This window comes from Chanodichthys erythropterus, chromosome 17 (genome assembly GCF_024489055.1).
Source record: "Chanodichthys erythropterus isolate Z2021 chromosome 17, ASM2448905v1, whole genome shotgun sequence".
Classification (NCBI taxonomy): Eukaryota; Metazoa; Chordata; class Actinopteri; order Cypriniformes; family Xenocyprididae; genus Chanodichthys; species Chanodichthys erythropterus.
In genome coordinates this window covers 8646548-8661586 of record NC_090237.1, presented here as the reverse complement: position 1 = coordinate 8661586, position 15039 = coordinate 8646548, and the positions used below count along the sequence as shown (strand labels likewise).

The window sequence follows — 15039 nt, the reverse complement described above, 5'->3', positions numbered from 1 at the left end:
AAACATCCCAGTTCTTGTATGGCCAGCATATTCACCAGACATGTCACCCATTGAGCATGTTTGGGATGCTCTGGATCAGTGTATACGACAATGTGTTCCAGTTCCTGCCAATATCCAGCAACTTCGCACAGCCATTGAAGAGGAGTGGACCAACATTCCACAGGCCACAATCAACAACCTGAACAACTTGCAAAGGAGATGTGTTGCACTGCATGAAGCAAATGGTGGTCACCAATCATGCTGTCTAATCAGCATCTTGATAACCACACCTGTGAGGTGGATGGATTATCTCGGCAAAGGAGAAGTGCTCACTAACACAGATTTAGACAGATTTGTGAACAGTATTTGAGAGAAATAGGCCTTTTTTGTACATAGAATAAGTCTATATATATATATATATTAGAGATGCACTGATACTAAATTCCTCTGCCGATACCGATATGTGATTATTCAGAATGATGTCTGCCGATACCACTACCAATATCAACAGAAAAAATCTCTCTCAATCAATGCTTAAACTATACAGGGAACCCTCTCATTTTGTACATTACTATAATATTAGAGGTTAAAATTAACAACAGAGCCCAAACTATTGCATTCAACTACATGAGAAATGATACATTTCAGTAAGTTGTACTGTTCAACATACCCTCTGATGTGCATTCGAGTTTTTTTTTTGTGCTATAACTGGAAGAAAAGACTCACACTCCGTGCTGCCGCTTGAACTGAGACTCAACAGCGATCTGTCGCGTCACATTTAAGAGCGTTAAAATGCTATTTATTGTTTGACTTTCATGATAAAATTGACAGAATTATCAGAAGTCAACAAAGCACAAAGCTCTTTGCAATTATTAAATGGGAGGGGTGCTACAAACAATGTTTGGTATAGGGACAAAATGTGGACCTAGCAACCCTGGCTTGAACTACAGGTGAATTAAAGGGTCAAATAGAGCTTGCTTTAATGTATCTAGTTTTTAATTGTTAATGAATTATTGTCCTGTAGACAGCCCTAAATTCAACACAAGAGACTCTTTTTGATTGAAAGGATATAATCAGCTGTGATCATTGGCTGTTTTTAAACAATCAGCCAGTGGCCGATAGTGAAAATAATTGCTTTTATCTGCCTATATTGCATGAAGTTGTTCTGGATTCACAATCCCAGGGTTCTGCAGTAGAATTATTAATTTTCAAATGTTTACACTTTCCATCTCTTCAATGAAAGTTGGAGAGTGGAAAAGTCACACTGTGACTGTCTTGTGTGAAGAGTCATCATGCTGGTGCGTGTGTGTGTGTTTTGTATTTATTTTATTCCCTTTGTGGTGGGGTGTAGTTTTACTTTTGTAAGCACATTCATTGAATGGTATGATAATGGCATTAATTTTGGGATACAGGATACTCTTTGTGTATCTGCTGCATCATACTGTTCAATTCTATGTCACTGTGTCTATCTCACAGTCTTGGTTTGTATGGGTGTGTGCATGTCAGACTGACTGCACCGCAACCATAGATCAGGTTTTATTATGCACCAAAAGCTGATCCTCCTCTCCCTTCACAGTGTCGTTCTGTTTAAGGTCTGTTACGCAACTCAGCCCGCTGAACGGTCAAACTACTGAGGCCTTTTCTTTCTTTGTTTCTTTCTTTGTTTCTAGATCTATCTATCTATCTATCTATCTATCTATCTATCTATCTATCTATCTATCTATCTATCTATCTATCTATCTATCTATCTATCTATCTATCTATCTATCTATCTATCTATCTATCTATCTATCTATCTATCTATCTATCTATCTTTCATTTGTCTGTCTGATTACTGTTGGTAGATTCTTGACCTGACAAACGTCAGACAATCGGGTAATCTCATGGTAATCTCAATAATATCAAACTTGCCAAATATCAATGGATTAAATGATCTGGCCAGTATATATCCAATTTACCATTGGTACTTGTTTGGTTTTATTTCCTAACCCAAAAATACAAATGTGGTTTGTTTATCTGTGACCGTACATAGACATTTGTGTGTGTGTCTGGGGTAGTATGATGAAGGGGGTTATTAAAAGCAGGAGTCCGCCCCATTTGTCATGGTCAAGAAGTGGGGTGCAGTATGCGGGCAACCTCAAAAAATGATTAGGCAAAGATGTACCAGTAATAAAGCTGAGCTCAGGAGGGGGTTTGTATGTGGAATGTGTCATTTGTTTGTGCAAAATCCATCCACACTGCAGCAAAACTTAATGAGGTGCCTTAATGTTCTATTTTAAATCTAGTTTGGTTTTGCGAGACGCTATTGTGTGGTTTTCTGTAGTGTGGGGCACATGTTCAAGGTATATTCAGTATATTCAATATATAGCATTTTAATTTATATGTATATGTATTTTTTTTTTTTTTATCAAATGAGGGTCAAGTCAAAAATGATGCAGGATTATGGTCCTGAAATGCTATTAATAACTGCTTGACTTCCTAAATGTGTATCTGTCTTTCTCCTTAAGCCTTTTTTTTTATTTTTATAGCAGACACACGTCAGACCAGGCTTGTGGAATTGTCTTTATGTGAGAGTTGCTGCTATAATGCACTCTAATGGGTTGTTTCAACCCATGTTTGGGTCAAATATGGACAAACCCAACTGTTGTCCATATTTGACCCAAACATGGGTTGAAACAACCCAGCATATTTTACAGTGTGCTTCTTAGGGGTGTAACGGTACACAGAAGTCACGTTTTGGTACATACTGTACATAAATTGTCGCCTTTAGATTAGAACTATTAACTATGACTTTTGCTTCAATAAACTTCTAATTACTGCTTATTAATAGTTAGTAAGTTAGTTGTTAAGTTTAGGTATTGGGTAGGATTAAGGGATGTACAATAAGGTCATGCAGAATAAGGTACTAATAAAAAGCCAATAACCCTCATGTACTTAATTTTCCACTTTCCACTCCGCTCTGCATTCTGAGCCTTACAAAGTTTTCTCGTTTGTCCATGAGCGCGGAAAAGATGCATTCGACGTGTACACACTATCTAGTGGTCTTTTTTTCAAGTGCTCAAGTCATTCGTGTATGCGCTGTTCTTCTTCTGCTCTTTTTCCTGTTGTGGCGATTAGCAAACAGCATTGCATTACCACACACGCCCCCTTGTGGATTAGAGTGTGGATTCCGTCGTCTGATTGCATGGACGAATACATGTACCATTACACCCCTAGGGCTTCTGCATGATTTTTGATGGCCTCATGAGGACTTTTTGGGATGTGTGATCATGGCAAGGTTCATGCCAACAGGTGCTTGTGAGTCCTTCCTGCGGTGCTGTTACTTGAGCTGCTTTCTTTCCCAGCCAATTGTGTCCTAATTAGAGATGTGTGATCTTGCTAAAATAGAATCATGTCACTATAGGATCATTTGGAGAAGAATTGGGGTGCGGAGAGAGTGAGAAATAATAAGGGAGGGAGGTATTTGAGGATTCCTCTTCCTACCTCTCTTTTTCGATTCCCGTGGGGCCGCAGACACACTTGAAAGCTGTGAAGTGTGCTGTTCTGCCTGTATTCTCCTCGTAATTGGCCAAATGCTGCATTGGGAAAGATTTAGGGAGGCAGGAAAGAAGGCATGGCAAAGAAACTCCTGCGTCTGTCTCTGAAACTCTCTATCTACGATTTTCGTTTGGCTTGACTCATCTCTCTGTTCTTCCCATCTTCCTTTTTTGTGTTAATATAGGGCTTTGTTCCAATACCTAGTGTGCTGCCTCACTGTCTGCTGCCTACATAGACAGATGTCTTCTATGAAAGCAGCATCCTAACTGTCATGGAAACTCAAAGTGACTGATTTGGAAAACTCTTCATAGGCAGCCACTCTGCTTGGGAGACTCGATTCAACTTCAATAGAGTTTTGGCTTTAGCATGATAATCATGAGAATAAGCTAATGAAACAATACTCAACTATAAATGAACTATTAATAACTATTAATATCAGTAGTTTCTTAAGAATCAAATTTATCACAAATTTTTATCACACACACATAAATATATATATATATATATATATATATATATATGTTTGTGTGTGTGTGTAAGAAATTTGAAAATAATGTAAAAAAAAAAATGGTAATGCACCTTTACCTTCAATGTTACACCTCGGGTGTGCATTATTTCCGAAAAATTTAATGTCCCGGAGTCAATTATTCCACTTATACTATGGTTACCACACCTTAAGACACTGTTCAGATGTTGCATTTCAAGACATTTGTCAGGTTTTTGCCCTTAAAACACTCTTGTGTGTGGGACTAATTTTTTTAAATACCTGAGTTTGTGCGTCTCTCAATAACAGTGTTCGTCAGCCGTCTCTACTAAAAACAAAACCCTAAGTTTATCTACATCAAGAACCGCACAGTTATTATCATGCTGGTGCGAAGTCATGTAGCTTTTAAGTTGCTAAACTATTTTACAGATTAATCAATCAGAGCAGCACTGACAAAACGTTTCTGTGCAAGTGTGTGTTTGTGTATGTGTGTGTGTTTGAGTGAGAGAGAGAAAGTGGGAGAAAGAGAGTAAAGTGAAACTTGTATATTCATTCATTACACGCAGACTGATATATTTCAAATGTTTATTTCTTTTAATTTTGATGATTATAACTGACAACTAAGGAAAATCCCAAATTCAGTATCTCAGAAAATTAGAATATTACTTAAGACCAATACAAAGAAAGGATTTTTAAAAATCTTGGCCGACTGAAAAGTATGAACATGAAAAGTATGAGTATGTGCAGCACTCAATACTTAGTTGGGGCTCCTTTTGCCTGAATTACTGCAGCAATGTGGCGTGGCATGGAGTTGATCAGTCTGTGGCACTGCTCAGGTGTTATGAGAGCCCAGGTTGCTCTGATAGTGGCCTTCAGCTCTTCTGCATTGTTGGGTCTGGCATATCGCATCTTCCTCTTCACAATACCCCATAGATTTTTTATGGGGTTAAGGTCAGGTGTGTTTGCTGGCCAATTAAGAACAGGGATACCATGGTCCTTAAACCAGGTACTGGTAGCTTTGGCACTGTGTGCAGGTGCCAAGTCCTGTTGGAAAATGAAATCTGCATCTCCATAAAGTTGGTCAGCAGCAGGAAGCATGAAGTGCTCTAAAACTTCCTGGAATACGGTTGCGTTGACCTTGGACCTCAGAAAACACAGTGGACCAACACTAGCAGATGACATGGCACCCCAAACCATCACTGACTGTGGAAACTTTACACTGGACCTTAAGTAACGTGTGCCTCTCCTCTCTTCCTCCAGACTCTGGGACCCTGATTTCCAAAGGAAATGCAAAATTTACTTTCATCAGAGAACATAACTTTGGACCACTCAGCAGCAGTCCAGTCCTTTTTGTCTTTAGCCCAGGCGAGACGCTGTCTGTTGTTCAAGAGTGGCTTGACACAAGGAATGCGACATCTGAAACCCATGTCTTGCATACATCTGTGCGTAGTGGTTCTTGAAGCACTGACTCCAGCTGCAGTCCACTCTTTGTGAATCTCCCCCTCATTTTTGAATGGGTTTTGTTTCACAATCCTCTTCAGGGTGCGGTTATCCCTATTGCTTGTACACTTTTTTTCTACCACATCTTTTCCTTCCCTTCACCTCTCTATTAATGTGCTTGGACACAGAGCTCTGTGAACAGCCAGCCTCTTTTGCAATGACCTTTTGTGTCTTGCCTTCCTTGTGCAAGGTGTCAATGGTCGTCTTTTGGACAACTGTCAAGTCAGCAGTCTTCTCCATGATTGTGTAGCCTACAGAACTTGACTGAGAGACCATTTAAAGGCCTTTGCAGGTGTTTTGAGTTAATTAGCTGATTAGAGTGTGGCACCAGGTGTCTACAATATTGAACCTTTTCACAATATCCTAATTTTCTGAGATACTGAATTTGGGATTTTCCTTAGTTGTCAGTTATAATCATCAAAATAAAAAATAAAAAAACTTTTGAAATATATCAGTCTATGTGTAATAAATGAATATAATATACAAGTTTCACTTTTTGAATGGAATTAGTGAAATAAATAAACTTTTTGATGATATTCTAATTATATGACCAGCACCTGTATATTATATTATATTATATTATATTATATTATATTATATTATATTATATTATATTATATTATATTATATTATATTATATTATATTATATTATATTATATTATATTATATTATATTATATTATATTATATATAACTCAAGTGTTCTTGAGTGGGGAGTGCCTTATGATGCCTTAAAGGGATAGTTCACACAAAAATGAAAATTCTGTCATCATTTACTCATCATTAAGTTGGTCCAGAACCTGAATGAGATTCTTACTTTTGATGAACACAAAAGAAGATATTTTAAATAATGTTAGAAATCAAACAGTTAATGGTAGCCATTGACGTCCATAGTAGGAAAAAAATACGCTGGCTACTGTCAAGTGTCTGGTTATCAACATTCTTACTGAAATATCATATAATTTCTTACCAAAATATCATACCAAATATCATTCTGGTTACCAAAATGTCTTCTTTTGTCACAAAAATATCTAAGAAATGAATACACGTTTGGAATGGGGGTGAGGAAATAACGGGTGAATTATCCCTTTATCATGCTGGCTATGGAGGCAGCTCACTAGATTTTGGAATAGAGCATCTGTCTGCCTCTCTCTCTCTCTCCTACCATCTTTTGTGTGTGTGTGTGTGTGTGTGTGTGTGTGTGTGTGTGTGTGTGTGTGTGTGTGTGTGTGTGTGTGTGCTTTTGTTTATATTACATTGTGGGGACCAAATGTCCCCATGATGTAATATAAACCTGAGTTCACCTACATCGTGGGGACCAGCCAGCGGTCCCCACAATGTAAATGGGTTTATAAATCATATAGAATGAGTTTTTGTGAAAAAGTAAAATTTTGCACAGTTTCCTGTGAGGGTTAGGTTTAGGGGTAGGGGCAGGGTAGGGGGATAGAATGTACAGTTTGTTCAGTGTAAAATGCATTGAAGTCTATGGAAAGTCCCCACAATTCACAAAAACAAACATGTGTGTGTGTGTGTGTGTGTGTGTGTGTGTGTGTGTGTGTGTGTGTGTGCGCATGTAAGAGAAAGCAGGATTGATTGCCTGTGGCTGACATTCGAACACTACACCTTAAACACGACTGCAGGCTTTTAATCATTGATAGGCTTTTGCTTGAGTAAGGCAGGCTACAGGGCAGCCCCAATCTCACTATAGAAACTGCTGATTCACACTATGCTATTTCCAATTTTATATTTAAGCCTTTATTTTATACATATATGCCATCTGTTTGTGTTTTATGCACGTGAGACAGCAGGAAAGCTTGATGAGTGCGTACATATGCATGCACTCCACAGGGACTTGAGCACATCGCGTCTTTGAGAGAGGCATAAAGATAGAGGGACAAAAGAATAGATTTCTTTCACAACTTCTCATTTCTATATAAGAACTGTTGGAAAACAGAATGCATTATTCCATATACTTGCATGTTTTCTATAACTTTAAGAATCTTTGCTGCTGTACTGTCAAGTTCATCCTTCTTATTTTCTCTCCCTATCTATTTTTCAATATTACATTTTGTAAAATTAATAAGTGCATTCTGCATTCTTAAACCCAAAAATGAAAATTCAGTAATTTATTCACCCTCATGTCACATCCTGCAGGCAAAATTTGTGTAAGGCAGATTGTAGCACTGTTTTCTGGAGTGCAGTTCACTCCTTCACCAGTTTCCATGTTCTAATTATGCCGTGTGAATGTGAAACTTTGAATACGGTAGAGCTCTGTGGTTCCTTATTTTCGACGAACTGTCCAGCTGTCAGTATAATTATCCTCATAACTTACATTCTGACCCTTTTGTTCTCTATATAACTAGCTTTTACTATTTTTATTTTTTACACACTGATTATTAAACTGAGTTGCATGGCAAGAGTGTGAACTGGCTGCTTGTTGTATGCTAGTCTCAGTTTCAGGCCAATGAACCATCGACTGACCATCTGGTCGTGTCAAAAACACAATGCTCCAATCTGATTGGCTGTAGTGTAGACTCAATTTCTGGGAGTCAGGGTACAAATATTTCAGATCAGTTCACAGTGAAATAGCAGCTGTAGAGAAATATACTGTATTTTGTTTATAGCATCATAAAACAGTATGTTCATGTATCAATTTTTTTGTTAGAATTACACTTTTGAACACATGTATATTAGCAGCATCTCTCAGAATTATTCATGGGACAGGTGCTTTTTCAGACATTTAGAAGAATTGGTTGCAAATATAAATTTGAATGATCCAAAAGTACAAGGAATTTTCATGTGTTGCAAGGATATTTTTTTAACGGAATATGTATTATTCATTTATGATATATTTTCATTGAACAATTTATTCAGATATAACAAATAATAATAATAATAATAATAACAATAATAATAATAGTTATTATTATTAATAATTATTGCTTGTACCCTAAAAAGGAAAAGTGGTTTGGAGAATGGATGGATAGATGGATTATTATTATAATTAATTTATTTAGTATTTTTACTGGGCCATATATTATTAATTTAGGATGTATTTTCAGTAAACAATTAGTTTATTGAGATATAACAAATTATTATTATTATTATTATTATTATATTGGTCATAAATAAACAATTAAAATAAACAGCATCCACTTGTTTTTATGTTTTAGAAATAATAATAATAATATTAATAGTTATTATTATTATTACTATTGCTGGGACCCTAAAAAGGAAAAGTGGTTTGGAGAATGGATGGATAGATGGATTATTATTATAATTTATTTATTTAGCATTTTTTAATGGGATATGTATTATTCATTTAGGATGCATTTTCAATAAACAATTATTTTATTGAGAAATAACAAATTATTATTATTATTATTATTATTATTGTCATAAACAATTAAAATAAATAGTATCCACTTGTCCATATGTCTTAGAAATAATGATTATAATAATAATTATTATTATTACTGGGACCCTAAAGAGAAAAAGTTTTTTGTAGAATGGATGGATGGATTATTATTATTATAATCTATTTATTTAGTATATTTAATGAGATAATGTATTATTAATTTAGGATATATTTTCATTAAATAATCAGTTTAATGAGATAATAAATAATTGTTATTATCATTATTATTATATTAGTCACAAATAAACAATTAAAACAAACCACATGTCCATATGTTTTAGAAATAACAACAACAATAATAATAATAATTATTATTATTATTATTGGGACAAATTAATTTAATTATTAATTTAAGTGGAATGCTTCCAAGATTCTAATGCTTAAAAGTAAATTTGAAATTTGAAGATTTTTGAGGATATATATTATTATTATTATTTTGCATTCACACGTACAAATGCAATCCAGTCTGGATTTCATTGTAAAATTGGAAACTACAGATACAATTATTTTTTGATTTTTGATTTTTTGAAAATACAATTTTGATTGTATGTATTTGTTTGCATAATTGTGTGTTGCCCTGTCCATTACTAAGCTTTTTTGAATTTGATACTATTTTAACTTTATAATAGTGAAATAGAGGACTGCAGATGGTCTCAGTACCTCCAGTTTCTTTTTCACATGATTCAAAACTGTGCCGAGAAATTTGTTTCTGTCCTGAAATGTGTTTCACCGTAAGCACCACGGACAGCTCCAGAGCACACTGTGTGCTCATCGCTCTGAAAGTTCAGCACTGCCTCTAATGCTGCTGATATCCACCGCTGCAGCTGCAACCAACACAATGCAGCCTCTCACAGACTACAAGGTCTACAGTGTGTCTAAATGCGAGAAACCGCTTCAGTCCAGTTCTTGCCAGGTTGTTTTGTCTTCCCCGATCAACTTTGCATGTGTAATGTGTGCTCTGTGGAGTTATTTGCGTATGTTTTCATGCAAGGTTTGGACAGCGACCACTTTTTCATCTGCACTGGGTTTTTTAATACTTCCTCTGTCTCTTATCTTATCCTGGTCCATTCTCTCTCTCTCTTCTCTCTGGAGATTAGGGAATAAAACAGCACAGATTCCCCCCACTCTCTCATGCTCCCTCCCCCACTGATAGGATCTCTGGAGGATGGAGTGGATTAATGACCTCGCTGGAGAGGGCCAGATCTCTCCAAATCACCCCACAGTGCAGCACACCCTGCTCATCATCACTGTGTGTGTGTGTGTGTGTGTGTGTTTTACAGTAGCACATATGCTTATTTCCACTCAACCCATCACTAGTCGCACTGTGCTGCATTTAATTCAACCCACTGAAAGACAGACCTGTTCAGCCATGAATTCACACTGATCTGAGAGCTACACAGAGACGTCCTTGTCTTCCTTGTTAATTATATACACCAGTCTCCTGCTGTGTATTTGTTTCTCTCTGCAGCAGTTTCCTCTCTTCCTGTGACAATATTTAACAGACCTCCAGTTCTCCCAGTGGAGAGCGTGTCCCCCTCCCTCCGCTCAGACTGCAGGCTTCAGCAGGCCCATATACCACTGTGAAAGGAAACATATGGACAGAAAACACACTACACAATCACAGGCTTCATATGAGCGGAAACAGAATATCACAGTGACTTGGGGCGGCATCAGCTTATGCCCAGAGTATACTTCGGCCATCCGTGCATTTCAAGTTGTATAAATTAGCATTAGTTATTTGTAGGGGTGCAACGGATCTCAGTTGATCCGTACGGACCAGGCCCCACGGTCCAATAAGTTTAACAATCATAGAGTGAAAGTTTATCATTTGCACATGTTTTCTTCTTGACAGTTTATACATTCAAGTGATTTTAAACCATTTGAGTGAAAGAAAAGGCAAAATAGAACTCAATCACTAAATTGCTTCCTCTTTCGTGTCACTTTGCGCTTGAACCAAGGCTGTAACCATCTCTTGAACATTGGGGGGGACCAATTTTCTCTCTCTTTTTTTTTTATAAATAAAGCAAATTCTAGGTCTAATTTTAGTTGGGAATAATCATTTTTAATAAACCATTTTTAACCATTTTATTTGAAAATAATATTTGCATTAATTTTCATTAAAATTTGCAAACATGTACTTTTATTTGTATGCCTAATATGTCGAAAACGTAAAACGTTTCTTGTCTTGTCAGACTTGTCAGACATTATTTACATGAATCACATAGTCTAAATGCATATTTTCAATTCAAAATGGCCATATTTGAGAAAAAAGTTGAGTAGTTTGCATCATTGGATGTTACTGTCGGTCTTTTAACTTTTCGGTCTTTTAACAAACGATATTTGCTATTTACATCTTACCTGACTCTCATTTAATGTTTAACTGACGCTTTGCGCTGGAATTCCCGCTTCTGCTTCTGTGAACAGTAAACTCCACCTACTTTGTTTTGATTGGCCATCTAAATCATTTTGCTATTGACGCTGTTAGACTGCTGAGACAGACCAGTCACCAGACTAAAATTGTAACTTTTAAACTTTTGTCATCCTAAAAACATACAGGTAGTTGCGTAATGGCGCGTTCACACCAGACCATATGAAGCGTTAAGCGCGAGTGATTTACATGTTAAGTCAATTCAAAGACACGAGTAGACATCCTGCGGCGCGAATTGAGCGTTTCGGGCGAAACCCGCAAGTAGAAAAATGTGAACTCTGGTGAAAATTCGCGCCGCATTAACCAATCAGGAGTTTGCTCTAGTAGTGACGTGACGTAGCGAGCTGTGAGGCAGAAATCCGAAAAACATAGAGGACAAAATCATCGTCGCTGTACATTTTCATACTTTTATAGAAACAGGAATAAAAAGGATTTTGCTTGAAAGAAAGTGAGTGAGGAGGTCGGACAATCTGGCAAGTTGTAAAAAATGGTCTTTGCTCAATTTGAGCTATATATATACATATTGAGACTACAAGCTAACTTAAGCCGACCAATTGAGCTTATTCGCTGTAATTTACAACTATTTCCCCATTGACGAGTTGTGTTTATTCAGAGGAAGTGTGCAGAAAGTGGAAGAGTCTAGAACACATAAAGGAGTGGGAGAGCCCCTCTCATGACGCGAATTCGCGTCTGTTGTGAAGCGAATTTCACACGCAAATGAAGTGAATGTCACGCACGAATGAAGCGAGTAAACTCAAAATGTCCAAGCGTCCAACTACGCGTGAATAGCGCGTTTTATTCGCGCAAGTTGCGTCTGGTGTGAACGCCCCATAATGAAGTGCAGCAGAGCAGTGCCAGAATTTCAAATATTGGGGGGACAGTTTGCTCATTTTTAATTATTGAGGGAGACTTGTCAAAATTACCTTGTTAATTAACTTGTTAAAATACCTGTCTCGGTGTAACGGACATAGGCCGGTAAGTGCTCTGTGTGTAAACCTCACTCCTGATCTCAAGAGGAGTTTGAGAAGAAGCGCGGCTAATGCTAGAGCTCCCGACTCCCATGCCAATGGAACTTTTCAAGTTCCGCTAAGAGCAGGCAGTTCAAACAGTAGGGGTTACATAGGTGCCATGACCCGGATAGGAGTGAGGTTTAGGGGGGTGAGTGTAACGGACGTAGGCCGGTAAGAGCTCTGCGTGTAAACCTCACTCCCCTGATCTCAAGAGGCACTTGAGAAGAAGCACGACTGATGCTTGAGGCTGCGTTCTTAGCCTCATTCTTAGAGTGCCCGACTCCTATGCCGGTGTTCGAGTCCCGCTTAGAGCAGGCAGTTCAAACAATAGGGGTTACATTGGTGCCGTGACCGGGATGGGAGTGAGGTTTAGGGGGGTGAGTTGTTAGAGCACCCGACTCCCATGCCAGCGGTTCGAGTCCCGCTTAGAGCAGGCAGTTCAAACAATAGGAGTTACATTGGTGCCGTGACCCAGATAGGAGTGAGGTTTAGGGGGGTGAGTGTAACGGACGTAGGCTGGTAAGAGCTGTGCATGTAAACCTCAATCCCCTGATCTCAAGATGGGCTTGAGAAGAAGCACGACTGATGCCAGAGGCTGTGGTCTTTAGCCTCCTTGTTAGAGCACCCGACTCCCATGCCGCAGTTCAACAGAAGGGGTTACGTTGGTGCCATGACCCGGATGGGAGTGAGGTTTAGGGTGGTGAGTGTATCGGACGTAGGCCGGTAAGAGCTGTGCATGTAAACCTCACTTCCCTAATCTCAAGAGGCGCTTGAGAAGAAGCACGACTGATGTTTGAGGCTGCGTTCTTAGCCTCCTTCTTAGAGTGCCCGACTCCTATGCTGGCGTTCGAGTCCCGCTTAGAGCAGGCGGTTCAAACAGTAGGGGTTACATTGGTGTCGTGACCTGGATGGGAGTGAGGTTTAGGGGGATGAGTTGTTAGAGCGACCGACTCCCATGCCAGCGGTTCGAGTCTCGCTTAGAGCAGGCGGTTCAAACAGGAGGGGTTACATCGGCAAGTATTCTCGTAAAAACAGTCGGTTATGTCTTATGTGAACGTAAACAGTTGAGAAAGAAATCAGATGTGTATCATTCGGTCTTAAAGTAACAGCAATCTATAAATACCTGTTGCTAAGTTAGTAATGTTAATCAAACAACAAAACACAGCTTTAACCAAGATTAATTAATGTATATTTAATTTATACAGTGAACACTATAGTGTTACATTTCTGTACCTGAATACTACTGATAGACCTTACTTTATTTGTAACTTGTTATGTTGTATTTATCTATGCTTGTAATTTGTAATAAGTTTAGTGATCCACTGCACCGCTAGTTATTTGTATTTTAAACAAACATGAAATAAAGATGAACAATTGTATATAACTTAGATTAATAAATGCTGTAAAAATTAATTGTTAGTCCATGATACCTAATGCAGTAATTAATAATAACATATTTCGTAATTTATTTCTTTTCACTTAAATGTTTGCGCTTTTCTCTTCTCTTTGCAGCCAAAAAAGCAGCTGATGGTTCTGTCATCCCGAACGGCTACTGTGACTTCTGTCTAGGAGGCTCTAAGAAAACAGGCTGTCCTGAAGATCTAATTTCCTGTGCGGACTGCGGCCGATCAGGTGCGACCTAACCCGTGTAAGCTCGGCTCGGAAATGGGATTTATTAATTTTCTCAACATATTACCTTCTTTTCTGTTCTTGCAGGTCATCCGTCGTGCCTGCAGTTCACCGTCAACATGACGGCGGCAGTGAGGACCTACCGCTGGCAGTGCATTGAGTGCAAATCGTGCAGCCTGTGTGGTACATCAGAGAACGATGTAAGTCAACTGAACGATGCAACTTTGTTTTCCAGTGCAATCTTTGTTGTGTTTGCAAACTGTTTAATCCAAGCCCCCAGCACTGGTGTTTGGGGACATGTGCATACAAGGATCAACTTGCATTATTTTTACAGGATCAGCTTTTATTCTGTGATGATTGTGACAGAGGGTATCATATGTATTGTCTAAGCCCCCCTATGTCGGAGCCTCCGGAGGGTATGTACTATGTGTTTTACATTTAGGTGTTTTAAGTGCACTGAAAACAAACAAACAAACAAAAGAATCATATTCTTAATCAGTATTTTTGTATTATTGTTGAGTAAAAAGGGATAGTTCACCCAAAATTTTAAATTATCCCATAATTTACTCTCTCTCAAGCCATCCTAGGTGTATATGATCTTCTTTTAGTCAAACACAATCAGAGTTATATTAAAAAATATCCTTGCTCTTCCAAGCTTTATAATGATGGTGAATGGGGTCCGACATTTTGAAGCCCAAAAAAAGTGCAACCATCCATCATAAAAGTAATCCACACGGCTCTAGGGGGTTAATAAAGGCCTTCTGAAGCAAAGCAATTGGTTTTTGTACGAAAAATATCCATATTTAAAACTTTATAAACTAAAATAACTAGTTTCTGGCAGGTGGCCTACGCAAATCGACTTAAAAAAGTAACTTATGAAGCAATGTATGTCGCAGGATGTAGAAGTATTGTAAGCTTAGACGCCTCTCGTGGTTTAAACATATAGGGCTGGGCAACAGACTCAAGCTCATCTTCTCATATATCAAAATCCTCTGACATTTCTCTTTAAAAATTCTAATTCGTGACCGGTGTTTTGTTTTGCTCTATCCTCTGC

At 38.0% G+C, this 15039-nt stretch overlaps 1 protein-coding gene across 1 annotated transcript in view; it reads left to right on the top strand.

Moving 5' to 3' along the window:
- Window positions 1-15039, top strand: part of dpf1 (double PHD fingers 1) — a 62318-nt gene that overhangs the window by 46361 nt on the left and 918 nt on the right. The window contains 3 exon segments of the mRNA XM_067365689.1: window positions 13869-13988; window positions 14073-14185; window positions 14320-14401. Of these exon segments, the coding sequence (XP_067221790.1) occupies window positions 13869-13988; window positions 14073-14185; window positions 14320-14401 (315 nt within the window).